The 27613-nt window shown below is 35.6% G+C and overlaps 4 protein-coding genes and 2 pseudogenes across 6 annotated transcripts; 4 read left to right on the top strand and 2 right to left on the bottom strand.

Moving 5' to 3' along the window:
* The first annotated feature begins 12647 nt into the window (after positions 1–12647).
* LOC104753692 (mitogen-activated protein kinase kinase kinase 20-like) lies at positions 12648–13664 on the top strand. Its single transcript, XM_010475908.2, has one exon. It carries the CDS (start codon positions 12648–12650, stop codon positions 13602–13604), a length of 957 nt encoding a protein of 318 aa, XP_010474210.1. The 3' UTR covers positions 13605–13664.
* Positions 13665–13852: 188 nt separating this feature from the next.
* Positions 13853–18430, top strand: LOC104750690 (putative pentatricopeptide repeat-containing protein At1g68930). 2 transcript variants are annotated; one of them, XM_087489756.1, is made up of 4 exons: positions 13853–16646; positions 16737–16829; positions 17152–17413; positions 17541–18208. In XM_087489756.1, exon 1 carries the CDS (start codon positions 14263–14265, stop codon positions 16498–16500), a length of 2238 nt encoding a protein of 745 aa, XP_087345882.1. In that variant the 5' UTR covers positions 13853–14262; the 3' UTR covers positions 16501–16646; positions 16737–16829; positions 17152–17413; positions 17541–18208. The 2 variants fall into 2 exon arrangements, with proteins under 2 accessions (XP_087345882.1, XP_010470830.2); XM_010472528.3 differs by having other exon boundaries at positions 14008–16646; positions 17152–18430.
* Positions 17041–19387, bottom strand: LOC104753691 (putative U-box domain-containing protein 42; annotated as a pseudogene).
* A 96-nt stretch (positions 19388–19483) lies between these two features.
* Positions 19484–20604, top strand: LOC104750691 (transcription factor bHLH49). The gene is made up of 6 exons (XM_010472529.3): positions 19484–19548; positions 19639–19707; positions 19798–19869; positions 19959–20123; positions 20206–20299; positions 20395–20604. Exons 1-6 carry the CDS (start codon positions 19510–19512, stop codon positions 20430–20432), a joined length of 477 nt encoding a protein of 158 aa, XP_010470831.2. The 5' UTR covers positions 19484–19509; the 3' UTR covers positions 20433–20604.
* A 4437-nt stretch (positions 20605–25041) lies between these two features.
* Positions 25042–26039, top strand: LOC104750689 (agamous-like MADS-box protein AGL49 pseudogene; annotated as a pseudogene). The gene has a single exon (XR_015584882.1). The product of XR_015584882.1 is annotated as an agamous-like MADS-box protein AGL49 pseudogene (transcript).
* A 21-nt stretch (positions 26040–26060) lies between these two features.
* Positions 26061–27499, bottom strand: LOC104750688 (uncharacterized; the record flags this gene model as incomplete). The annotated part of the gene is made up of 2 exons (XM_010472526.3): positions 26061–26858; positions 26960–27499. A coding segment is annotated over one exon (522 nt), but the record flags the coding sequence as incomplete, so codon positions are not given.
* Positions 27500–27613: the final 114 nt, after the last annotated feature.

Below are 27613 nucleotides of genomic sequence, written 5' to 3'. Positions count from 1 at the left end.
TGCCGACCGACACTGAAGAGCATCGGTCGACACCCTGTCCATCCGAAACCATGGATTCTACACTAGAAGTCAGCATCGATCGATGCCACCTTGGTATCGATCGATGCCAACCACGGACCGAAACCCAGAAAGACACATCTTCCACACAAGTTGCTGAGAGAGTTTACAAACCCAAGGTTCCTTTTCCCAAGAATCCAAGGAAGTCCAAACAAGAGTTAGATGATGCTAAATGCAAGGCAATGATGGACAAGCTTATTGTTGAGCTACCTTTGATTGATGCTGTGAAGACTTCTCCAATGCTTAGGAGATATGTCAAGAGGATGGTGAATAAGGATTTGAATGCTGAGCAAGGAGTGATGATGATATCAGCTCAAGTTAGTGCTATTATCCAGAACAAGATCCCAGAGAAGCTTCCTGATCCAGGTAGTTTTGTTCTTAATTGCACTATATTCACTGACAGATTTGCTAGATCTTTGTGTGATCTTGGTTCTAGTGTCAACTTAATGCCAAGATCAGTGGCTCTTCGCCTGGGTATGACAGACTTCAAGCCTACCAAGCTCACTCTTATCCTTGTTGATCGTTCAATTCGCATTCCTGATGGTGTAATTGAAGATGTTCCAATTAAGATTGGTGAATGCTTGATACCTACTGATTTTGTGGTACTCAAGTATGAAGAAGAACCTAAGGACCCTCTTATCCTCGGAAGATCATTCTTAGCCACTGCTGGAGCTATAATTGATGTCAAGAAGGGACAAATTGGGCTTAATATTGGTGATCTACAAATGCGCTTTGACATGGACAAGCTGGCCAAGAGGCCAACCATTGCTGGTCAGACATTCTATGTAGACACTTTGTCTAATCTTTCTGAAGAGGTATTCAAGGAGCTGCATCCTGAAGACCCACTTGAAAGAGCATTGGTTAGTTCTGTAGAAGAGATTGAGCATCTAGATGACATTGCTGCTGGGTATGTCAAGCTACTTGATGCTAATGAACAAGTGAAGAAGCTGGTTGCTAAAGAAGAATTGGTTAGTACTTCTTCACAAGCTGAAAATTTTTCTGATTGGAGTTTAGAGAAAGCTCCAAAGCTTGATCTCAAGCCACTTCCTGCTGGTTTAAGGTATGTATTCTTGGGTGAAAATTCTTCTTTTCCTGTTATAGTTAATGCTTCCTTAAACAATGCAGAGCTCACTTTACTGCTAAGCAAGCTGCGCAAGTTTTGCAAGGCTCTTGGTTATTCTCTTGATGATATTGCAGAGATTTCTCCAGACTTGTGCATGCATAGGATTCATCTTGAGGAAGGAGCTAAGACATCCATTGAGCATCAGAGGAGGCTGAATCCCAATTTGCAAGATGTTGTCAAGAAAGAGATCATGAAATTGCTGAATGATGGGATCATCTATCTAATATCTTACAGCAATTGGGTTAGTCCAGTACATGTTGTTCCTAAGAAGGGTGGAGTCACAGTTGTGAAGAATGACAAGAATGAGCTGATCCCTACAAGGACAATCACCGGACACCGGATGTGCATAGATTACAGGAAGCTGAATGCTGCAACCCGAAAAGATCACTTCCCGCTGCCCTTCATTGACTAAATGCTTGAGAGGTTAGCCAATCATCCATACTACTGCTTTTTGGATGGCTATTCCGGGTTCTTCCAAATTCTGATTCATCCTGATGACCAAGAGAAGACCACTTTCACTTGCCCCTATGACACCTTTGCTTACCGAAGAATGCTCTTTGGTCTCTGTAATGCTCTTGCGACATTTCAGAGATGCATGATGTCTATCTTCACTGATATGATTGAAGACTATATGGAGGTATTCATTGATGATTTTTCAGTTTATGGGTCTTCATTCAAGAACTGTTTAGAAAATATATGCAAGGTGTTAGCAAGGTGTGAGGAGAATCATTTAGTGCTCAATTGGGAGAAGTGCCATTTTATGGTTAGAGATGGTATAGTGCTTGGTCACAGAGTTTCAGAAGCTGGTATTGAAGTTGACCGCGCTAAGATAGAGGCGATGACAGGTCTTCAAATGCCAGAGAATGTGAAGGCAGTAAGGAGTTTTCTTGGGCATGCAGGTTTCTATATGAGATTTATCAAGGATTTCAGCAAGATTGCTAGACCACTTTCTGCTTTGCTGTGCAAAGATGTCAAGTTTGAATTCACTGATGAGTGCATGATAGCCTTTGAAAGGATTAAGCAAGAACTTGTGAGTGCTCCTATTGTTCAGCCACCAGATTGGGATCTCCCTTTTGAAGTTATGTGTGATGCTAGTGACTATGCAGTGGGAGCAGTGCTGGGACAGAGCAGAGACAAGAAGCTTCATACAATTTACTATGCAAGCAGAACACTTGATGATGCACAAAGAAATTATGCAACAACAGAAAAGGAGTTGTTGGCGGTTGTGTTTGCTTTTGAAAAATTCCGTTCTTATCTAGTTGGATCCAAAGTCATTGTTCATACTGATCATGCTGCTTTGAAGTATTTGATGCAGAAGAAAGATGCAAAGCCTAGACTTTTGAGATGGATTCTTTTACTTCAAGAGTTTGACATTGAAGTGAAGGATAAGAAGGGGATTGAGAATGGTGTTGCTGATCGCTTGTCTAGGATTAGAATTGATGATGATGTGCCAATCCAAGACTGTTTGCCTGAGAAACACGTCTATTTTGTGGATACAGGGTCTTCAACTGATGAAAACAAGTGTCTGTCCTCGGATGCAGGTGGTGCCGATCGATACCACCATAGCATCGGTCGACACCCATGCTTTCCAGAGACAGACTGGTCGTATGATGGAGATTTAGCTGCTGTGGCTAGCTCCAATCCACCCTGGTATGCTGATATTGCCAATTATCTTGCTGCTGAGGTAGAACCAGAGCAATTCACTGGCTATAACAAGAAGAGGTTCTTGAGAGAGCTTAGGAAATATTATTTGGATGAACCTTATTTATATAAGCATTGCAGTGATGGAGTTTACAGAAGATGTTTGGCAGAGACTGAGGTACCTGATGTTTTGTTTCATTGTCATGGGTCTGACTATGCAGGACATTTTGCTACATTCAAAACAGTGTCCAAGGTCCTCCAAGCAGGCTTCTGGTGGCCAACGATGTTCAAAGACGCTCATGAATATGTCTCAAGATGCGATGCTTGTCAGCGGAAAGGTCAGATTATCAAGAGGAATGAGATGCCACAAAACTTCATTCTTGAAGTTAAAGTGTTTGATTGTTGGGGTATTGACTTTATGGGACCATTTCCATCTTCATACAAGAACAATTACATCCTAGTTGCTGTTGATTATGTCTCCAAGTGGGTTGAAGCAATTGCATGTCCAAAGAATGATTCTGCAGTGGTTCTTAAGCTGTTTAAGACCATTATCTTTCCAAGGTTTGGAGTGCCTCGAATTGTCATCAGTGATGGAGGTAAGCACTTTATCAATAAAGTGTTTGATAATCTGCTGAAAAAGTATGGAGTTCAACATAGAGTGGCTACTCCATATCACCCTCAGACTAGTGGGCAAGTAGAGTCTTTCTAACAGGTAGATTAAGGAGATTCTTGAGAAAACAGTTGGTGTTACAAGGAAGGATTGGGCTGCAAAGCTTGATGATGCAATTTGGACATATAGGACTGCATATAAAACACCACTTGGCACCACACCTTTTCATCTGCTTTATGGGAAAGCATGTCATCTTCCGGTGGAGTTAGAGCACAAGGCAGCCTGGGCAGTTAAGTTAATGAATTTTGATGCCAAGACAGCTTCAGAGAGAAGGTTAGTGCAGTTGAATGAGTTGGATGAGCTGAGATTTCATGCATTTGAGAATTCAAAGCTGTACAAGGAGAGAACCAAGGCATATCATGATAAGAAGATCATCTCCAGGCACTTTGAACCTAATGACCAGGTACTCCTTTACAATTCTCGCTTGAAGCTATTTCTGGGTAAACTCCGTTCCCGTTGGTCTGGTCCTTTTACTGTCCAAGAAGTTAGACCATATGGAGCCATTGTGTTGCTGAATTCCAAAGGAGAGAAGTTCACTGTTAATGGCCAAAGGGTGAAACATTATTTGGCGAAAGCAGAGATACCGGACGGACACATTGTGCGTCTGGACGAAGCACCCTCCGCCTAATCCGTTGCCAAGTCCAGCTAATGACTTAAAACAAGCGCTGAGTGGGAGGCAACCCACTAGTAGGAATTTTTTTTTATTTTCAATTTTTAGGATTACTAACATATTAATTTGTGGTTTTGAGTTTTATTGTTTCAGAAAAAAAAAAATCAAAGGAAAAAGTTTCGGATACCATTGATCAAGCCTCAGCATCGATCGATACCACCTGGGTATCGATCGGCACCGTTATTGGATCGCAGGTGATAGAAGAAAAGTTTAATGGGTTTAAGCAATTTGGGTTTGCGAAAATGGCCCTGAATTTGCCACTGGGCCGGGTCCGACAAAAGTAGCATCATCAATGTCACTTACTGGGAATCGATCGATACCGTTAAAACCGAGGAAGACCCGATATAAACCGTCAAGCTTTCTTCTTCCTCCCATTTGCAACATAACCGCCGAACAGCTTCAATTCACCGTAACTCTCTCGTTTCCGATCCGTTTTGAGTGATTCAAAGCCCTAATCCACTCGATATTCTCTCCTCTACCCGGATCCAGTGTCAATTTTGCGGTTTGAAGTTATGTCGCAGAGAAAGAAGGCCAGAACCGCTGCCGACCAACCTTCCTCCTCTCGCCGATCAGCTCGCCGGTCACCTCCGCCAGCTCCGGTGAGTCGTCCCTCCACTCTCCCAGACCTTTCCCTTCCTTCTCCCATCCAATCTCGTTTCCCATGGCCCAAATCTGAAAATGAGCCAATCCCAACTCAACAAGTATGGGAAAACCCTCTTGCAAAACTTAAGAAGGCTGAATTTATCAACAAACCATTAGATGTTTGGGGAGAGTATGAGACAATGTTGTATAATGCTTGGTTAGGAGTAAAAATTGAACCAACCAAGTTTGTTGATCCTGCTCTTCTGCGTAGACTTGGAATTTATGATGAGGTCACGAGATTGATAGATAGGATACATCTGGGGACTATTTGCACTAAGCAGTACGATTACTATCCGGATCTAGTCAGACAGTTTATGGCTAGTGTTAGAGTTGTTTATGCTAATGAGCAGGCACCAGAGGCACAAGATGGTTGGTTGCGTTTCTTTATTGAGGGAAAACAGTACACGATTAGGTTGTAGGAGATATGTGATGTGTTTGACTGACCACGTTTTTACGAAGGTACTGTTTTGCCTCAAACCTATTCAGATGTTGGTGTTTTGTGGTCTTATATAGGAAATGGAGTTTATGACTCTAAGAAGAGTGTTCAGACAGATGTTCGCCATCCCGCACTTCGATACGTTCTTCGGGTTATTAGGACCACTTTTCAGTGTAAGATGGAGCCTAACAAGATGAGAGCTGCTGAGCTTTATCTATTGGATATTGGGATTGGACGATTGATTCCGGATTTGACTGTGTGGCAGGATCCTTCAGCCCAACTACGGGGCTGTTTTTGCACATTACTTGGTTGATCTTCAGAGCAAGCCGTTTTTGGGTCGCGGCCGCAAGATTGAGTATGTTGGGAGCCTTATCACAACTATTCTTCAGTGGAAGAACGTTCCGACTGACGGGTACAGTATGCTGCCACAGCGGGTTCTCATGGATGAGCAGTATATGAGGAGTACAACCTGGATGAAGCCAAGTTTGTTGTGGAGATTCAGGGATGAGACTGGAGAGCATCTGATACGTCTTCCCCGACTAGACCTCACTACTATTGGAGATGATCCAGAGCAGTTGCGTTTTCTACCGTCCGCTGCTGACCTTGTCACTGCTCCTCCTTCCCGTTGCCATCGGACTTCACGGGCTACTGCTGCTGCTGCACCTGCTGAGGACTTAGATGGTCCTAACCCTGCTGGGGGTTTTGAGATTGGTTCTTCTTCTGGTACTTCAGCATCTGATTTTTCCCCTTTTCCTGAGCCTCCACAACCTTTTACTACTATGAGTCCTACCTCCTACCAGGAGTACCAGACATCCACCATGCGTGCCATCTGGAACGCGATTGCTCGATTGTCTTGTTGCCGTTGCCTTGGTCGTACTAGGCACAGGTCACCTGTTGAATCCGTCTCTGATGATGATGTTGTTTCTACTAGCCCCTGATCATGGTTTTCTTTATTTATTTTTTTTCTTTCTCTTTTTAGGATTGAGTCATTTTTATTCTTGCATTGAGTCAGTTTGTGTTTGAAATTTGTGTGAACTTATGAATTATCTATCTATCATGTTGCTTTTAACTTGTGTTTATGTTTGAGTGCTTCTTAACAGAACTAACATCAAAAGGATTGATCCGACAACACAAGAACACAACTAACTGCAACTAAGGAGTTTCGGCCAAATTCACTGTTCGCCGAGGGTGTCGATCGACACCACTCTGGCATCGGTCGACACCATAGGTAACCCGAGGAAATTCATCTTTTCATTCAAAATTTTCAACACAATTTTTGTTTTTATTGAGTCAAATTTTTCAAAATTTTGGAATTATGATCTCTAACTAATGACTACTGTTCTTTGGCTAACACTCTAATGACTCTTGACTAAGCTTGACCTCAGAACTGAAGTGTGGAAAAGACTATGAGTTGTATCAACAATTCTGAAAGCCCTTATTCAAAGGATATCTAGTTAAACTAACATTGTCTCAACTTTTATCAGGATTTTAACCGGACTTAATTTCTTACTTTGGGGTTGGAAATCAGTGGACTTGACTTCTTCTTCAGGCCATACAAGACAGTGCAAGTTTTCAAAGTATGTTCCCCCTCTCTCTTCTCTTCAGTGTTGTGTAAAAAAATAGAAAGATCAGAAAAAAAGGAAGAATAAAAGATGAGATGATTTTGATCAGTTTAGAGAGGTAGATAAATTACATGTGACCTCATTATTCTATTCTTGAATCAAATGATCACACAAAGCTTGGAAGCGAGGGATAGGTAAATTACCAATGACCCAGGTATTCGCTTACATCTTTGATTAGAAAAAAAATATAAAAAAAAAAACAAAAAAAAAACAAATCATTAAAAGTGAGAAAAGGGAGAGGGAAGGAGATGTATGAAGAATGTCTTGGTCTGAAGAGAGTCCATATGCCACTGATCAATACACCAAGGTAAGAACTCACCTGTATTTGCTTTAATTTATGTAATGAGATGACAATGGTGAGACTAGAGATTCTAGAGGATTATGGGATTTGAGTAAGGAATGTTGATGCTTTTCAAATGACAAAGTATATAACGTAAGTTCTTGAGAGTTAAGGCAATGAAGAGTGTGAAGATCAGTTGTCTGCAGTTGAGGGAGTTCCTATGTTTTCAAACCTCTTTCACAGGTCTAAGTTTCTGTTTTGCTTGAGGGCAAGCAAAGGCTAAGTCTGGGGGAGATGATATATCATGGTTTTTACGGTTTTTAACCATGATATAAGTGTGTTTTTTGAGTCTTTTCATTTGTTTCTAGGATTGTTTTTGGGTCTTTACAGGTTATTTAGGAATTTGGCACGGAAGAAGCAAAGTGGAGCTATTTGGATAACTTTGGAGCATTTTACAGAAGGAAAAGAACTTGGACTTGGATCAGAGTAGCAGCGTCGACCGACACCGAAGGAGCATCGGTCGACGCCCATGTTTATCCGACGAGAGAAAGAAGAAATTGGAAATTTTACAATTTTACCCAAAGTTTTCCTAAATTACAACACAAGTCCCTGACGTGTTTTAGGACATATAAATAGTGTTTTTGGGTTTTAGAAAACCCTTAAGTATTAGTTTAGGAAGTTATTTTCTATCCAGTTTTTGAGAGAGAGATATTGAGAGCTTTTGGGAGAGAAAGAGATCAGAGCTGCTTTGTAGAGAAGAATTCTTGAACTCCCTTCTTATTTTTTAATATATATTGCTTATTATTCAGTATGATGTCTTGTTCTTCATTAAACATGTCTGAGTAGTTTGCTTGTTAGGTTTAGGGTATTTCACAGGGTTTTTATGATTTATTAGATCTGTGATTTTTAGGGTTCTTAATCTTTTATGATCTTCATCTTTGGTTGTTCTTCACAATAATTCTTGATTGATCACCTAGAATTATTATCTTAGGGAAATTAATTGATATGAGACTATAATTGTTTTCCTGATTAAAACCATTGATGAACAAAATTACTTTTTACAAAGAGATTTAGATTAGTGATTTTGTGAACTTATCTAAACCTATTTTTAAAGCTGATTTTTAACTTAGAATTTTACAAAGAGATTTGGATTTTCTGGTTTTAAATTTAGATAATAATTGCAGTAAGAACTGAATTATTTTACCAAAAATTTTAGAGTTCTAGATATGATTTTTATTGCATTAAATTCCCTAGGCTTAATCTTTTGATTTCCTGATTTCACAACACCTTGATTTAATATTTTGCATTTTCTTCTTTTGTTTTTATTACAATTTAATCTGTTTAGCGTAATATCAAAAACTCTATAATTTATTGTGTTTGATCTTGAGTCTCTGTGGATTCGACCCCTAAGTACTACATTGATCTCTTGTTTGAGAGAGTAGCTCTAGGGTTAATTTGAGCATATCAGTATAAACTAATAAATTGTAGCAGTGTATTGATTCCTGGTTTAAAAATCGCTAGGCGCTAGTCGGGCGGCGAGGCTGGGCCTAGCGCCTAGCGAATAAATCGGAGATTACACGGAATTTAATCGGGAACTAATTTTATATATTATTTTATTAAATTAAATATTTATGTTGTATATATATATAGATTTTGTCAAAATCATTCTTGAATTATATTATATGAACACACGTAGCTTATATTATAGTCCAGAACACATATAATTAATTAAATATGAGCCAAATTAGGTGTCAAAATAAATAATTAGATGAGATGAACATGAAAACTTTAAAAATAAAGGAGTTGTTGATACACTACTGGAGTTAATTATAGTTACATCATAAAAATAGTGTTCAAATTTATTGTTTTGACTTACACAAGGATGTTAAGAATGGGTTTTAACCCGATGGGTACCCGGGACCCATGAAAAATAAGAAACCCAAAGATCTGATTATTATGTTAAAATTTCATGGGTTTTAAATGGTTCGGGTACCCATTTTAGAGAGTCCTATTCGAGTTTATTTTATTGGGTTATGGGTACCCGAACCATTTTAGAGACTTCAAAAAAAAATCATATGTGATAAAAGATGTCCTTTCTCTTCTTTAAGTATTTTTTTTGACTTTGATTAGATTTAGAAACTGTTTGGAAAAAGTTCTCTTCGCCGAGAAAATTGGAAAAGACAAATGGATTTTTTTCTTTTCTTTGTTAGCTTTGTGTGAAATTGAGATTGTGATGGGTTGATGATGAGGTTGTGGATGAGAGACACGTGTACGAACATGATTGAGGAATGGGTTAAGGCGCGTGGCAAGCTTGTGGCAAGTATCGATCGTTATCTGATGCAAAAATAACTCCAAGAAATTTTTCTTGGAGTTTTTTTATTTTTGAGGCTTCGCAAAATTTTTGTTTTATCTTATGAAAACTGAAAAGTCATTAGTTACATAATAATCTTGTAAGTTTTATCATTTATTCGATTAATAATAATTTCTTGTAATTTTTGAAACTCTTAAATATATTTGGTATATTTTATCTATATAATATAAAATTATAAATTTTTGAAAATTATCATAAATATAATAAAATAAACAATATACATAATATAAATCATATTTGGTACCAAAAAGCTAAAGACACAAAAATTCATAATACAAAATGCAAAATACATCATATAAGATAAAAAAAATCGGGTACCCATGGGTTTACCCACAAAACTAAAAACCCATTCGGATTTACCCACAAAATCTAATATCTATTCGGTTTTATGAGATCGGGCTTTTTCTGGGTAGACTTTTTTCGGGTTCGGGCCGGGCTGGGTTTTTTTACCCACCACAACATCCCTACCTACGTGTATAGTGTAATAATGATTTACATCGACAAGGGAAGAAGCAACTACCCAACTTTTACTCTATAAATAATCCTACCTCGTTTCTTTTTCTTATAGTGTGGGCCTTATATGGGCTTACTTAGCTGATTAAATTCGTTTGGTTTCAAACTGAGTTAATTTTTTTTTGTTAAAAATCGTTGACTTTAATGATTTTCAACGCCTAACGGCTAAAAATGGGGTAGCGATTAAGTAGTCCGATTTGGTTAAAATCGCGGCGGAGATTACACAGCCGTCTAGGCAACTGATTTTTAAAATAGGGGTATTAATCTATGTTAATAGTAAAGTAAATATTATATTGGACATACTAACTTTTCAGGATATGTCACATCAGACTATTTTGGCATAATTTTGTATTTTGAAGAAGGGAGAAGCAATGATTCCCCAATCAGATATCTATCACCCATTCTAACAATTAATAATGCCAATTTGGTGAGTATGGGTACTTTTTGTTGTATTAGAATGTGATTACTTTAAACTACCAACAAAATTATCATTATATCAATTTATACTTTAATATTTAAGAGACTAATTATGAGAAATACAAGATTAAAATAAAAATTTGAGAGTTAAAAAAAATTAGTAGAGACTCCAACATTTTGAATTTGTGTTTTAAACTTTGTGGAATCATTAGACATATGATTCAAATCCACGATATTCCTACAATCTGCTTGATACAGTTGAAAACTTTACTCCGACTTCACACCAGCCCTTAGGGTCAACACAACTCCTCTTACGGAGTGAATACAAGATCTAATGAAGAGTAGAGGGTAGACTCCATTAGTAACGAGTAAACCCTTTGTAATGATTTTATTATAATTTTTGGCTACTTGTATATTTTCTACATGTTTTGCATCTCTACTTTCATGATATTGAATTTGGCTTTTAACCAAAAAAAATCCAAATTAATAGTACTAGTTCAATATAATACAAGTAGATGAGATTATGATTATTTACAAAATGATTTTTAACATTCAAAAGTTTTTATATTATACTTAGAAAAATAATATTATATAACAATTTTTAGTCATCTAATTGCATAATTAACATAAAAATTTGACTGGCATAATAAAATAATTCTTCATATTAAAAATTGAGAATTTGTTAAAAATACCTTTTTTGATATACTCCTTTTAAAAAATACTCTATTTTTTGGCCATTTCATTTTTACATCATTTATTTTTTAATAACCATTTTACCCTTAAATTAAAAAACAAAATTATCCCGCCAAAAAAATTTCCAACATATTTTTCAAAATTTAGAAAATTATTTTTGACTAAAAAAAATTTCTCGCAAAAAAAAAATTACAAGGTAGGTTTTTAAAAGGTTTTTAAAAGCTTTTATAACATTGCTTCTCCCTTCTTCAAAATATTTATAAGATTTCGAAAAGCCTTTTAAAAACTTTGTAAATACCTTATAAAAAACTTTTTAAAAGTCCTTTAAAACCTTTTAAAAATCCTTTAAAACCTTTTAAAAATATTTTAAAACCTTTTAAAAACTTTTTAAAACCCTTTTAAAAACCTTGTAGACGCTTTTATTTAAAAACCTTTTAAACATTTAAAAAACCTTGTAAAAGCGTTTACAAGGTTAGTAAAAGGTTTTTATTTCAAAAATTTTGGCGGAAAAATTTAATTTCGTCATTTTGACGGGAAATTTTTTCGATTTTTGCAAAAAAAAAAAGAAAATTTTTTGGCGGGAATACTTTTCATTTTTTTGGCGGGAAATTCTTTCGATTTTGGTTACTGTACATTCTTGCTGTCACTAAAAAAATGGTAATTTGGTCATTTTGTACACAAAGAGGGATAATTTTGAAAATGATCAACATAGAAGGTTATTTTTAAAAAAGGGCATGGAAAAAAGGATATTTCTGATAATGTCCTTAAAAATTACAGAATAAAATATCCTACTAAATATTTCTTTATTTGCATAATAGTTTTTTTATTTGTATATATATATATATATTTGGTCCACCATTATTTGTATTTAAATTAGGGTCCGCAACTCTAATTCAGATTTCGTCCAGATTTCGACTATTCAAATTTTATAATTATCAGGATAATAGATACCCAAATTAATTATCAAGAGAGTAATGGAAAAGCTCAATTAATTGTGAATCACAATTTGTCATTAGTCTTTGTTTTTTTTTTGATAAAGTTTGATGATCAGTAGAATTATATCATTTATCATTGATAAATTAAAAAAGTTTAACAAAAAAAATAGTAAAAAATGATAAATCTGAGTAGTAGATAAAACCTTATTAATAAAATTTATTATTATTATATTTTTCTTTGATAAAATTTGTTGATTAGTTAAATATATTCTTTATCATAAATAAATCAAAAACCTTTAATAAAAACCTATACTTAATTTTGATGATAAATCCTGTTGCATAGAAAAAAATCACAACGGTACTTTTTTGTTATTAACTTTTTTCCGCAGCTCAACATTTTCATTCCGTGAGAAAAGGAAAATACTTTTATCAAAATTTACTTTTTTTTCCTTTGTAAATAAATTTAAAAAACAGAAAAGAAAAAAGGAAACTAGGGTTGAAGTCGGTTTAATCTCGTTATAAGTTCCTCCCCAAGCTACTCTCAGATTTCAAAGCTTAGCTTTTTCTATTTGTTGCGATGGTGGTGTTAGATTTGGAGTTCGAAAAGTTTCTGGGACAAGGTTCATTTGGTTCGGTGAGCCTCTTCAAGTACGAAAGACAAGGCGACGGCAAAACTCTCCACGCAGCCGTGAAAACCTCCGACGATGAACACGCCAAGGCTCTCTACAAAGAGTTTCACATCTTATCAAAATTCAAAGGATGTTCGAGAATCGTCCAATGCTACGGGAACGGAGTGCAAGCGAAAGTCAACCACAAGGGTTACGTGGAATACAAGATTCTCATGGAGTACGCGGCTGAAGGAAGCTTAAGCACTTTCTTGAACCGTTTTAAATACGGGAAATTGCCTGAGCCGATGATCAGAGAGTTTACACGTATGCTTCTCGAGGGTTTAGCCACGATTCACGGACACGGCTATGTTCACTGCGATCTCAAACCCGAAAACATCCTTGTTTTCCCAAGCCGTGTCTACGACTACAAGAAGGGTGCGTGGAGATGGTCTTACGAATTGAAGATTTCTGATTTCGGGTTGTCGAAGAAAGAGGGAGACACTAAGTGGTGGCACCCTGATCAACCGTTTGCTGGAACACCGATCTATATGTCCCCTGAATCGATCTCTCACGGCGAGATAGGGAAAGGACTGGACCTATGGTCGTTGGGATGTGTTGTGTTGGAGATGTACACTGGAAAGAGACCATGGTGGCATACAAACGATTACTTGGAGGATCTCATGAATTGCTACGAGCCACTGTTTCCGAGTAATCTTCCTTGCGATGCAAAAAACTTTCTCATGACCTGTTTTGCGTCGGAACCAGACGAGAGAAAAGACGCGTTGACATTGTTGAGGCATAGCTTCGTACCTAGAGATGTCAATCATAAGTTGGCAGCAAAGCTTCAGACTAAGAATCCCAAGGATTTGGCCCTGCAACTGGAGAAAATTAGACAGATGCTTTGCGAAATTAAGAGTATGTCTTAATTTCAAGAGTTTGATGAGTTCAGCCAGAGCCCTTGTCAACACTGATATGATTCTTGTAAAGATTATTTTTTTCTTTATTGATTAGTAGAGTTATGTATAATAATAGTTGATGTCTTTGTTCTTCTACAAATATGTTTCTCCATCGTTTAGACTCTTGTAATAGTTGAATTGAATGTATGATTATTTTCGTTTATAGCTTCAAGTTTGAGGTACCAGATTCATGTTCTCTTTAATCTTCTCTGCTACTCACAGTTTGCTTATTTAGAGTCCTAATCTCTCGATTATGCAGCTTCCTCTGTTTCTTTTTCTCTGTTTTTCATGGGTTAATACCATATAAAAAAGTTCGGATCTTTGATATTGTTTTGGTTCATATATAACCTCTTGGCGTCAAAAAGTTAGAATCAGTAGAGTATGAGTTTGTTGTATTTTACACCAGTTTACAAAGTTTGATGAGTTTTGTTTCAGATTGCTTTTTGTTCGTTTACAAATCCATTTATTTAAGTTCGTTGTATTACACCTTATTACGTCATTACACGAGTTTACCAGTGCGAAGCCAGAAAGTGACATGGATGTCTCTGGTTTATTCAATTAAACCGGTTGGTTTAGTTCAGATTTGGTTATATTCTTAGTGTAACGAGAAAAAAAACAAAAGTAACGGATGACTATGGCGTCGAACTACTACTCTGCTCAGATAAAGCAATGCATTGGGATGGGAGCTAGAAATCAGAGTCGCCATGTGAAGATGATCCACGGGAACATTATCAGAGCTCTTCCTCATCCAGAGACGTTTTTGCATAACAACATTGTCCACGCGTATGCTGTAATCAGAAGCTCCACGTATGCACGCCGAGTGTTCGACGGAATTCCCCACCCAAACCTTTTCTCCTGGAACAATCTTCTTTTGGCTTATTCAAAATCTGGGCACATCTCAGAGATGGAAAGTACCTTTGAGAAACTTCCCGATCGTGATGGTGTCACTTGGAACGTTCTCATTGAAGGGTACTCCTTGAGTGGGCTGGTTGGTTCAGCTGTCAAGGCTTATAAAACGATGATGAAAGATTACTCTTTTAATTTGACTAGGGTTACGTTGATGACAATGCTGAAACTTTCTTCTAGCAATGGAAATGTTAGTTTGGGCAAGCAGATTCATGTTCAGGTTATCAAGCTTGGGTTTGAGTCTTATCTTTTTGTTGGGAGCCCATTGTTGGATATGTATGCAAAACTTGGTTTTATCTCTGATGCAAAGAAGGTCTTCTACGGGCTAGACGATAGAAACACGGTTACGTACAACTCGTTGATGGGAGGGCTTTTGGCATGTGGGATGATCGATGATGCACTGCACTTGTTTCGAGGAATGGAGAAAGATTCAGTTTCTTGGTCAGCGATGATCAAAGGTCTTGTTCTAAATGGACTGGAAAAGGAGGCTATTGAATGTTTCAGAGAGATGAAAATAGAAGGCTTGAAGATGGATCAGTATCCTTTTGGAAGTGTTCTACCTGCTTGTGGGGGATTAGGAGCAATTAACGAAGGGAAACAGATTCATGCTTGTATAATCAGAACCAATCTTCAGGATCACATATATGTAGGCAGTGCTCTCATTGACATGTATTGCAAGTGTAAGCTTTTACATTATGCAAAGACTGTGTTTGATAGAATGAAGCAGAAGAATGTCGTGTCTTGGACAGCGATGGTTGTGGGTTATGGCCAGACCGGGCGTCCTGAAGAGGCTGTTAAAATTTTCCTTGATATGCAAAGAAGTGGAATTGACCCAGATCATTATACTTTGGGACAAGCGGTCAGTGCATGTGCCAACATAGCTAGCTTAGAAGAGGGCTCCCAGTTTCATGGAAAAGCGGTAACGTCTGGCCTAATACAGTATGTCACTGTTTCAAATTCGTTGGTGACTCTGTATGGAAAATGTGGAGATATTGATGATTCTACTAGGCTGTTCAGCGAGATGAATGTCAGGGATGAAGTCTCTTGGACTGCAATGGTTTCCGCGTATGCCCAATCTGGAAGGGCCATTGAGGCTATTCAGTTGTTTGACAAGATGGTACAACATGGACTAAAACCTGATGGAGTGACTTTGACTGGTGTTATTTCAGCTTGCAGTAGGGCAGGATTAGTGGAGAAAGGACAGAGATATTTTGAGTTAATGATAAATGAATATGGAATAGTGCCGAGTAATGGCCATTATTCTTGCATGATCGATCTCTTTAGTCGATCTGGAAGGTTAGAGGAAGCCATGCGCTTCATAAGTGGGATGCCTTTTCCTCCAGATGCAATTGGTTGGACTACTTTACTCAGCGCATGTAGAAACAAAGGTAATTTGGAAATAGGTAAATGGGCGGCTGAATCACTCATAGAATTAGATCCTCATCATCCTGCTGGCTACACCCTATTATCAAGCTTATATGCTTTAAAAGGGCAATGGGATTGTGTGGCCCAATTAAGGCGAGAAATGAAAGAGAAGAACGTGAGAAAAGAACCTGGACAGAGTTGGATAAAATGGAAAGGAAAATTGCACAGTTTCTCAGCTGATGACGAGTCAAGTCCATATTTTGATCAGATATATGCTAAGCTCCAGGAATTGAACCAAAAAATCACAGGTAATGGTTACAAACCAGATACCAGTTTTGTCCACCACGATGTTGAGGAAGCTGTTAAAATAAAGATGCTTAACTATCACAGTGAAAGGCTTGCAATTGCTTTTGGATTGATATTTGTACCCTCAGGCCTACCTATTAGAGTGGGAAAAAATCTTAGAGTGTGTGTGGACTGCCACAATGCTACTAAACATATCTCCAGCGTCACTGGTAGAGAGATACTTGTCAGAGATGCTGTTAGGTTTCACCGTTTTAAAGATGGAACTTGTTCATGCGGAGATTTCTGGTAGTTTTCATCTGGGGATTTTCATGATGACTGTCTATTGCTAATCTGATAAATCAAAACAGATCAGGAAGATTCAGTTGTACTGTCAGTCAGTTAACTTGGATAATGAGCTGCTTCATCAGCTATCCTGGGCATAAAGAAGCGGAACAAGTAGGACTTATCTCTCTTTGCTTCCAATATTTTCTCGGTTTCTAATCCTAGCCTTCTAATTTTATATATGCTGTCAATCTTTGTGAATAGGATTCTGAGCCTGATTAGGTGAATTGGCTGAGGGATACAGGGTGCATTCATATAATTTGACTGCAACATCGACGGAGTTGGAAAACATGAATGGTAAGACCTATCTGGATTTGTGACTTTATGTATTATAAAACAGTGTAGTTTCTGTTTGTCTCAGTCCGCTAACTGGAAATCGGTACATTATAAAGGCACATGTAGTTCATATCATCAACACTATAGTTCTTTGAGGCCTACACGTAACTTATATGTATATATTGCTGAGCATCTTTGATTTAATGATGATGGGATCTCTTTTACTAAATGATTAGAGTTTGTACAAGGATAGGAGAATCCTGATCAACCTTTGAACTTCATCACTTAATGTTTTCATCAATAAATCAACAAACACTGACGTCAAATCGTGGTTTCTGACTAGGTACATCATTTGGAGCTCGTACAGTGTAGTTGTGAATCTCACTAAGATGCCAACGAGACCTTCCAGAAAATTTCAGTTGCATATCTGCTTGTTCTTCACTTCTTTGAATCAGATGGATTGCATGCAGAATTTTTATGAGGCAGTTTAGCTTAAACAGCATGCTTTTCTGTTATATGATTTGCTTCTATTGGGCACTGGATAAGATTTTCTGGCTGGCCTCTAGTTTTACATAGTCTCTCTGATAGCGTGGCCAATGTAGGGGGTAAGTGCTATCAGAAGTTTTAATGCCCCAACCCCCAATTCTTCATGAGGATTGTTGATGAGTTCTATCATGGCAAAGCTTGCGTCGGTTTCTTTGATCACTGAGAAAATTGTTGCCATTGCTTCAGGGTAATTTGGACAAGGATAGGAGAATCCTGATCAAATCAATGTTAAGAGCATCTGGGCTTGAGTTCTTGAGCATGTGGATGATGTTGTATACAAAGTAATCCGAGCCTAATGTGTGCCCATGAGTATTCACCTCAAATGTCTCATGTTCCAGCCCAGATTCCAGTATGTTTGCAAGCATTGTTGCAGCTTCATTCCTGGAGTTCATCAGATCACTGAATATTCGCTTGGTGAACATCTCTTCGACCATGATCTTGATGATGCCAACTTCTACTAGTATCTGGTTGTTGGGGTGATACAATGAAATATGAGCAAGTGCTTTGAAGGCGGCTCTTCTAGCGTCAATATTTTCACATTGCACCAGCCCAATGAGCGCAGGGCAAGCCTTCTCAGCTACGTAAGTTTTTTTCTCATGTCCAATATCGATTCCCACAAGGTACGCAGCCAACGCCACCTGAGTCTCTTCGCTCCCTGCCACATGTCATTCGGAAGTAAACTGATGTTAATCAACATCAATTCTATGCTTCACGAACTTTGGAGAGAAAAGCATTATGTATTTACTTTGAAGAGGTTCCAATAGTGCACTCTCTGCCATTTGCTTGATGTTCTCAGGACACTTCTCTAGATATTTTAAGATTTGGTCTGATGTTTCAGATGCAAAGGCATCCAACTCTCTGTTATATTTTGCGGTAACTAACATCAATATCGCCCCCGTAGCAGTCCCAATCTTCTCACATCATGTTGGGATTTCGAAAGCTCAAGCAGTAAGGCTAGTGCTACATGTCTTACAGGCTGGTGACTGCTTCCCAATGCGTGAGATAGTTATGGTCTTCATGATCATTTCCTGTAAGATACCTTTGAAATATAAAAGTCTATTGAAACAAGAATTGTAGAAGTGTTGTGTCTAGGAGAAAGAAATACAGCAGACAGCAGTGCATAGTAAGGTAGTGTTTTTGCATAATAGGTAATTGAAAGAGATCCAACCTTTCCATCGTCAGTGTCTTCATCCGCCAGTGACCTTAACAACTGTAGCAGTTCATACCTCACATCTTTACTTCTGTACGTCAGGTATCTATCAAGAAGCTGAACGATCCCAGCTTCACGAACTTGTACCTTGTTGTACTCTTTCCCTTCACAGGTCATTTGGAGATTTCGTAATGCATCCATAACCATACTTTCTGAACCGCCTAAGGATAAAGCTGCATGAGCCACTTTGATTCTTGCTGCCTCGTTACGTACTTTCCATTCCTGAATGATGGTTTCAAGAAAACATTTACAGTCAATTCAGTGGTCAACTTTTCCCCGGTAACTGGAGAGCCAATCCCATCGGAGTTTGCAAAACTGTCAAACCACTCTGTTACTGCTTTTCTCTCGCAGGTTACTCCTGTTTCTGTTGTGACTGGATCTTCCATTATCTCTTTGTTCAATGGGCAGATGAAAGCTTGGTATGGAGGCTCCATGAACTGTGTCACCTGTGGTAACATTGACAATGATTCACTAAGATTACCATACTTTCTCTGGCTTGGAATATCTTGTAACTCGGTAATTTGTTCAGGTGAAGTTTTGAAGTTTCTCTTTTATTTTTTTGTTCTCTCTTTGCCTTTATAAAAGTTTACACTCAATATTTCTCTGTTTGTAGAATTCTGAAGCAGCTCAATCACACAGATCACAGCAGTCTGAGGAAGAACCAGACAACAATGGTGATAAAAAGAGGAATAAAGAGCAAAGTCCAAATTCACCTGGAAACAAGGCAAACAGTGGGAAACAACAGGGCAAACAAAGTTCTGATCCTTCAAAAGATGGATATATTCATGTGCGGGCACGAAGAGGCCAGGCCACAAATAGCCATAGTCTTGCAGAAAGGGTACAAACTATCTTGGAAGTTGAAGTTGAATAGAAGCTATCTCTTCTTGTATTTTCATCTTAATTACTTTGTGATTATACATTAGGAGAGAAAAAATTAGTGAAAGGATGAAGTTTCTTCAAGATCTTGTACCGGGTTGCAACAAGGTAAGGTCTTTTAAGTGTTGATAGTGATGGATATTAAATATGTAAGAACAGAGACAAAGCTAATGCAGAAAAATGAATGTGTGTTTGCAGGTGACTGGGAAGGCAGTTATGCTTGACGAAATCATAAACTACGTACAATCACTACAACGCCAAGTTGAGGTATGAGATTTCCTAATTCTCAATGAAGTGTTACTTTGTGTTTGCTTTTTGTAATCAATTATTTTTCTCATACTCTTTTGCGTAAAACAGTTTTTATCGATGAAACTTGCAACTGTGAACCCACAAATGGACTTTAACCTTGAAGGTCTTCTTGCAAAAGATGTAAGATATTTTTGCAAGTATTTCAACTAATTCTCCTTATCATTTGAATCATCCTACTAAGGTTCTTATAACCTGAATTCTATGCGCAGGCACTTCAGCTACGAGCTGGTTCTTCATCTACAACACCATTCCCCCAAAATATGTCAATGGCTTATCCTCCTCTACCACATGGATTCATGCAACAGACCCTTTCCAGCATCGGACGGACCATAAGTTCACCATTGTCTCCTATAAATGGCGGATTCAAGCGACAGGTATGTATGTATTAGCGGTCTGGAAAATGAACAAATCCGAACTCGTAATCTGATTTTGTTGGTGATTGTTTATGCAAAATAGGAAACAACTGGATGGGAGGGTGATTTGCAAAACGTGATCCACATTAACTATGGAGCTGGTGATGTCACACCCGACCCTCAAGCAGCAGCTACAGGTGAAAACTGAAACCTGTTTTAACTCTTTTTTTCACCAAGTAATAGTAATAGTTTGTTTTGGTAAACCTTCTCTGTAATTTTTTTCTTGTTACAGCTTCTCTTCCAGCTGCAAATATGAAGGCTGAGCCATGATTTTTCTTCTTGTTAGATAGAATATGAAATTATTGTAATCTTTCTATTTATTTTTATTTAAAGTTACTATGTACTATATTATAATGATGCTATTAACGAATATGATACTACGACTACTTGTACTACTACTAAGCGTTTGAGATTAGTGGAAGAAGAGTATAAATTGTGAACACTAACAATGCAAAATGATAATTTTGTATAAGTCATCATAACATTTTAGTTTGCCATCTATTTGTACAGTAATTGTGTATTCGTTGTGACGCCTCATATATGAAAATACTAGAAATTATAGCTGCTACCCTAATTTAAAATATTTTTTTATCAATATAAATTCTTGAGCTTAAATATAATCAATCAAACTTTTGAGTATAAATCTATATAAACACTAAACAAAGTGATATACATATTTCTTTATTATATATATATATATATTTGCACGGAATTTTTAGTTTAAATATTTTTTCAATAAAAATCATTGAATATAAATATAATCATTTGAAGACCAAAATATAATTGTTTTACTAACATATATATATATATATATAACATATATTGTCTAGTGTCGCAATAATGTTTTCCTGGCAAATCAATAATATATCATGTGGTAACAAAAAATGATTTAAGAACTTCATTAGAAGAGTAAACAATATTGTCAACATTCTGACTTTTTTTCTCCTTAGAAGAGTTCACTCCATATTCATATCCCATAAAACATCTTTTAAAAGTTCTAACGTCGAATGTCGATCGTTGACCTAATTATAGAGATCATTTAAACATATCGATAACCCACATTATATGCCAATATACTAAATTTTAGAAACAATTTTAGTGGTATGTCGTTACAACGGGGTTGTCCAAGTGCATCACCTGCCATAGAATTTCTGACCAAGTCAAGAACGCTTAGTTTGTGAAACGGTTAAACCAGATAATGAATATCCGTTCACTAATCCAAGTTACATATTTTCCTAAAACCTCATATATTATTTTCAGATGTTAATTTTGTGATGCAACCTCAGTTTCGTCTTCTAAAAAAAATACAGTGTAATTTAAATATGTTATTTATGTCAATGTTTTGGGTTAAAAGCATTTGATAATTTATGAATTCTCAAGCTTGTTTTATATACTTTTTTTTATCATGTTATAGAATTGTAACTTTAGTTGATAATATGCTTTCGGAGATATGCTATGCAAATCACATGTCACTTTTTGTAACGACTTCCATATCATTTTCTCTATATTTTGTGACCATTGATTTTGTTTTTTTATATGGATTATCTTTTCAAAATTCTTTTAAGTAATTAATCTTTTATTTGTTTAAGTGAAATTTAATAATTAATATTTATTTTTCGATTTTATTATTATGTTTAGATTTTTATAAATACAATTACATAAATTACTTTTTTACTCAACCATGCATTAAAATCTTACTTCCATTCTAAAACTCATTATCCCATTCTAAATTTTGGAATATGACCATTTTTGGTTAAAATTTGAATAAGAACATTACTTAAAAAAATTCATAGTATTATTGTTACTATTTTAAAATTTTTCATTTATTTTACTTAATTCATTTTTATATAGTTATTATTTTTATTATTTACTCAAACAAATTTATATTATTGTTTTTAATATTTTAAAATTCAATTGTTTTTTTTTGTCAACTATTGGGTCACAACAAGCTGGCCATTAAATTCAATTAATTTTATTTGATTCATTTTATTTATTTTTATTATTTATTTCTTATAAGTAATAATTAGGCAATGAATAAATATTTAAATAGTTTTACTTAATTTGTTTTCATTTATTTTTACTATTATTAATTATAAGTAATAAATATGCAATTAATTAATATTTAAAATAGTATTTTTTATGAAAAAAATATATAATATTGCATAGATGGATGCTGATGTGGAGGAAGGAAAAGAGAGAAAAGTTAACTTTATATATATATATTTAACTCATTTTTAAAGTTTACAAAATAAATGTTATAATGTATAATATCTTATTATATAAAGCTTAGTTCTCAAAGTTAATCCCAAAAACCTTAGTTATTATGAATAAAAAACTTTGTTAACACTTCAAAGTCAAAGATTGCGTTGTATGCATTATGAAATTAAGAAAAGAAACAAAATTCAAAGAAACGACGAAGAAAACATGTGGTCATATCTAGTAATCTTTTTATATAGTTGTTTCGATTAGACAACAAACAAATTGCCTTCGAGATTTGTTCAAGAACGATGATGTGTCAAACAAAAGATTCGTATAATTATGAAAATATAAGATAATGATAATTATGTAATACGTTTTAAAGACAAAATTATACCACAAAGACCAATCTTTATATTATATTATTTTCTATTAAATAAAAAGAAAAATAGTATTATATTATTTTCTATAAGAAAAAGAAAATTTACGAATTAAGTTGATCATAAAATTGTAAATCTATCAATTAAATTGATAATACAATTGTAAATAACTGTTATGTCATAATGTAATCGCATTTATTTGAACAAAATGATAAAGTTTAACAACCAACTTTTCTGTCTAATCTTTAATATTTTTTATTTAATTCGCCGTATATTCTAATTCATTTCATCTCATCACTTGCAAGCTCTTAGACTTTTTTTTCTTTCCTTAATACCTAATTTTCTTGAAAGCTTGATTAATAATAAAGTAAATGGGTTAAGTTCATAATTCTAATAAATAATGGATGTTTTAAAATTAATAATTAAGTTATGGAATATTCCTTTTTAAGTGGGAATTAAATGAATATGTCTCAGTAAAACACAACCCTATTAATAGTAAAAAATAGAGTAATGGTTTATAATCTGATAGAACCAGATTTGGTACTATCAAGAAAATAACAGAAATAAGACAAGAAGCAGAAGAAGGAGATGAGAAATCAGAAGAAATGGAAAGAGAAAGGAGAAGAAAAAGAGAGAAGAAGAAATTGTTTTGTTGTTAATCTTTTTGGATGATGGTTCACAAAGGATCGAGAATGATACTTAAACACAACACAATAAGGATAAAAGGCCTAATAACAAGAGTCCAATTGCTATCTTAACATAATCTTCATGAAATACTTTCTAAATTAGAAACGGTTTACTCAAAACTCAAAAGACTAACGGTCACTGACCATGATATATCACTGACCGTTAATCTTTTGAGAGATGATAAAAAAATAATATTTCGATTCGAAAACCATATTGAAGGAATTCTACTTCCCATACATGCAAAACCTAGAAATTTCTAAACAGACTAACCAAAGAACCCTAAGTTTGAAAAATCCATAGAACCTAAAAAATTGCCTAGACATATTCATCTGAGAACCCTAATTGTACTTACAATCTTTACCGATTATTCACCCAAAATTTTGTGTTCAAATAGATCTTTTGTCTTCTTATATCTTCACATGATTAAAATATGATATATGTTACCTCGGAGAATGAGAGTAAGTATTTTACCTATAATAAACACTTTTTTAAATAATGTGAAACCACTTAATATTCAACAAAAAAAAACATTGCACATAATTTCATTTCGAAACTGCAATTGCTAGATAAAGATTTGATACACAATTAGTATAAACTAATAAATTGGAGTAGTGTTGGACATACTAACACAAGATTGGAGTCATATGATTCAAGATCTCATCCATAAAATATATGAACTTTACGCGATAGGTCATATCAGACTATTTTGTGTATCATTTGTACATAATACATGATGCTTTCAAGCTTAATTTTTGTATTTTGAAGAAGAGAGTTTTCATATTTGAACATTCTTGAGCACAAGAAGTAATGATTCCCCAATCAGATATCTATCACTGATTCTAACAATTAATAATGCCAATTTGCTGAGTATGGGTACTTCTTGTTGTATCAGAATGTAATTACTTTAAACTACCAACAAACTCATCATTAGATCCATTTATACTTTAATATTTAAGAGATTAATTATGAGAAATATAAGATTTAAGATACAAATTCGAGAGTTAAAGAACATTAGTAGAGACTCCTCAACATTTTTGAATTTGTGTTTTAAACTTTGTGGAATCACTAGACATATAATGATTTCGTTATATTTTTGACCATTATATTTTCTACATGTTTTGTCTCTCTCGTTGATAGCATGATATTGAATTTGGCTTTAACCAAAAAAAAAAAAAAATCAATATAATACAAGTAGATGAGATTAGGAGTATTGAGAGCATCTCATACCTCTCACTTTATTTTATTCTCTAAAATAAGTAATATCATTGTAAATCCTATTTTATATTATACTCTAAAATAGAGTAATGAGTATTATAAAGTCATATTATCTATATGTGGAGTAAACTATTCCCTATTATAGAGTGAGACTTTTTATTTATAAAATGATTTTTAACTTCAAATTTTTTTTATATTATACTTTGAAGAATAATATTATAGAATAATTTTTAGTCATTTAATTGCATAATTTAAAATAAAAATTTGACTTGCATCATAAAAGAATTCTTCATATTAAAAATTACAGAATAAAATAACCTACTAGATATTTCTTTACTTGCATAATAGGTTTTTATTTGTATCTATATATAGATGTCTACCATTATTTTGTATCTAAATCAGAATTCAGAAATTACATTACTGTCGAATACTTTTCTACTCTGTGTCTCTCGACGATGGCTCCTCGTGTAAGAAAAGTATGTGTTGATGATTTGAAGATGAAGAAAAAGTTGTTCAAACAGAGATTTCCAGGGTTTAAGAAGAAAGCCATAGAGCTCTCTGTCCTCTGCGGCAACTCTGTTGGTTTCGTGTGTTACACTCCCGACGACAATAACCTCCATATCTGGCCAGATCTGCAAGAGAAACCACAAGCGCTAACGCAGCTGTTGGCCAAGTTCAATGCGTTGAGTGATCACAAAAGAAAGAATAATGCTTGCGATCTCTACGACTTCCCTGATATCAAGGGTTTGTCGGGTGAGGATTTGAGGAGACATGTCGATAACCTTGATTCTCACCTACTTAGAATCAAGCAACAAAAGATAAGTCTACTAAGAAGAGGAAACTCGAAGAACCCTAAGCCCAAGGAGACGGAGGAAGGTGATAGGGTTTCAGATCGATTAGGGTTTGGTCACGACGTCTTCGGTGGCTACCACGAAACAGCTATGGGATCTTGTGCGGTTTCTAGGGATGTTGGTGTTTCGGATTCTTCTCTGCTCGATCCTTTCAAAAGCGATTATTTTCCGACAGATAATTTTGGGGTTTGTGCCAACAATGGTGCTTGGGATCTTTCTTGGATGGATTTAGACTTTTCTTCAACATTGTTTCCTGCAGGCTACGATCCACTTCTGGGAGCCACTGATGAGTACCAAACATTGGTCACAATATAATTTAGGATCGGTCTTCTAAGATTACGATTTTGACCGGCATGATCACTAATTCACAATTAACTAGGTTATAATTCACCTATAGTATATGTAATCTCAGTGTTAATCATTATTATTAGCATCTTAACTTGTACGTTTTGCTCCAACGCAAATCCATGTTTGTCAAGTTTGTATTTTCTCCTGTTTTATTATTAAGTGAATGAATGAAATCTCTGCAATTGCTTCTCGTGATAAGGTATTACTAACACAGTGAGATATAGATGGAGAGCCTTATTGATTCATCATAAGTATAATAAGATTGAGATGATGATATGACAAGTAGTAACGTCGCAAAATATGCAAACTTGAAGGTAAAGGTATAAAAAAAATATAGATACAAAAGTAGGTTTTTTTTTTTTTTTTTACAAAAGTAGTTCCATGTAAGAAAACGAAGCTTTCCCTTTTTTCTCAGCTCTCTTCAACCACATGCTCCTCTGTAATCCTCTGTTTTGGTAGTCTCTTTAGTTTCACCACATGGAAACAGTAAGATGAACACAAATCAAAGAAGAAACAAAACCGGAGAGAGAGACTCTTACTGTTTTAAGCACTCTTACTGGGATGTTATTGATGGGTTGTTGCTGCCTCCAATGGCGAAAGAAAAAGAAAAAACAAATCTGTGTGTATGATATTTACACGTTTTCGTCTCTGCTATTGTAACTACTATTAGTGCCAAATAGTAGTGTAACGACCCGGAGTACTATGATATGGTAAGGCAAAGATCGATAAGACCTACAACAATTGGGTTCACTGCCAGATTAGAAGCTAAAAAGAGATCAGTCAGGAGATCTGAGCCTGAATCATGACAACGTAATCAACCTGTCTCCTCTTGAATAGGTCTTTCATATTCAACTGGCTCACAGAATGTAAATAGAACCATATAAATGTGGAAGGAAGAAGCTTTCTTGCTTCAGACTCTGGACCGAAGAAGGCTTACCAACTAGTTGTTGTACATTCTGATTCTTGACTGGTCATGAAAGGAGATCTTACAGGTCCGGTAAATTGTGTTTACAGAACAGCTGAAGATTATACATCAGAGTTCCAGTAGAGAAATTGCCAATTTGTTACTGTTAGTCTCACTCTTAGAGAAAGTAGAGAATGCATAAATATAGTTCAATACCTTTTTGTTTCAGTCCTCTTAACGCTTCATTATGTGGATTCTTGAATCCAATAAGACATCTTGTGCAATGAGCAATGACAAGGAATGATGATCTCTGTATGTAGCTATTTCGAACTGTGAGTTTCCGAAATCCAAATCATTTGCAGAGTCTCCCTGTCTCCAGAAACTCCCAAACACAAACTCTCCTTTCATGGAAAGTTCATGCATCATCTCCTCAATGTCTTGCATGCAACTTAATTTCGACACATGCTCCTCTCTGTCTCTGCAATCATCCTCCTTTGTCGGTAGGAAGATCTTTGCGTTGCTTCTCTTCTTTCCTCGAAGCCTTCTGGTCACAAATCTCTTCATTTTATGTGCAAGTTTACAAGGAACCTTGAAGAAGACGAAGATAAAGACTTGTAGTATAAAGCACTCGCAGCAGCAACAAAGTACAACACAATCTGCTGCAAAAGCACCACAATCTTCTTCCTTTACTCTTGATGCATTGAAAAAACATGTTAAGCTGAAAACAAAGATATATGGAGATGGAGAAAACAAAACTTAAGAGGTGATATCATATTGTGTCAAAGGAATATGTTCCTTGCCAATATTGGTATCAACAAAATGCAAGGCAAAGCAACACCCATGTGTTTGTTTTTGCACATATTACAGAAT

This window comes from Camelina sativa, chromosome 16 (assembly GCF_030686135.1).
Source record: "Camelina sativa cultivar CO46 ecotype springtype chromosome 16, ASM3068613v1".
In the NCBI taxonomy this organism is placed as follows: domain Eukaryota; kingdom Viridiplantae; phylum Streptophyta; class Magnoliopsida; order Brassicales; family Brassicaceae; genus Camelina; species Camelina sativa.
The sequence above is the reverse complement of the archived record's forward strand: the minus strand, read 5'-3'. Positions and strand labels throughout refer to the sequence as shown.

Coding starts and splice junctions, on each gene's coding strand:
- LOC104750691 (XM_010472529.3), top strand. CDS start 19,510: ATGAAGTTTCTTCAAGATCTTGTACCGGGTTGCAACAAG. Junction 19,870..19,958: donor AAGGTCTTCTTGCAAAAGAT/GTAAGATATTTT, acceptor TTCTATGCGCAG/GCACTTCAGCTACGAGCTGG. Junction 20,300..20,394: donor CCCTCAAGCAGCAGCTACAG/GTGAAAACTGAA, acceptor TTCTTGTTACAG/CTTCTCTTCCAGCTGCAAAT.
- LOC104753692 (XM_010475908.2), top strand. CDS start 12,648: ATGGTGGTGTTAGATTTGGAGTTCGAAAAGTTTCTGGGACAAGGTTCA.
- LOC104750690 (XM_010472528.3), top strand. CDS start 14,263: ATGACTATGGCGTCGAACTACTACTCTGCTCAGATAAAGCAATGCATT.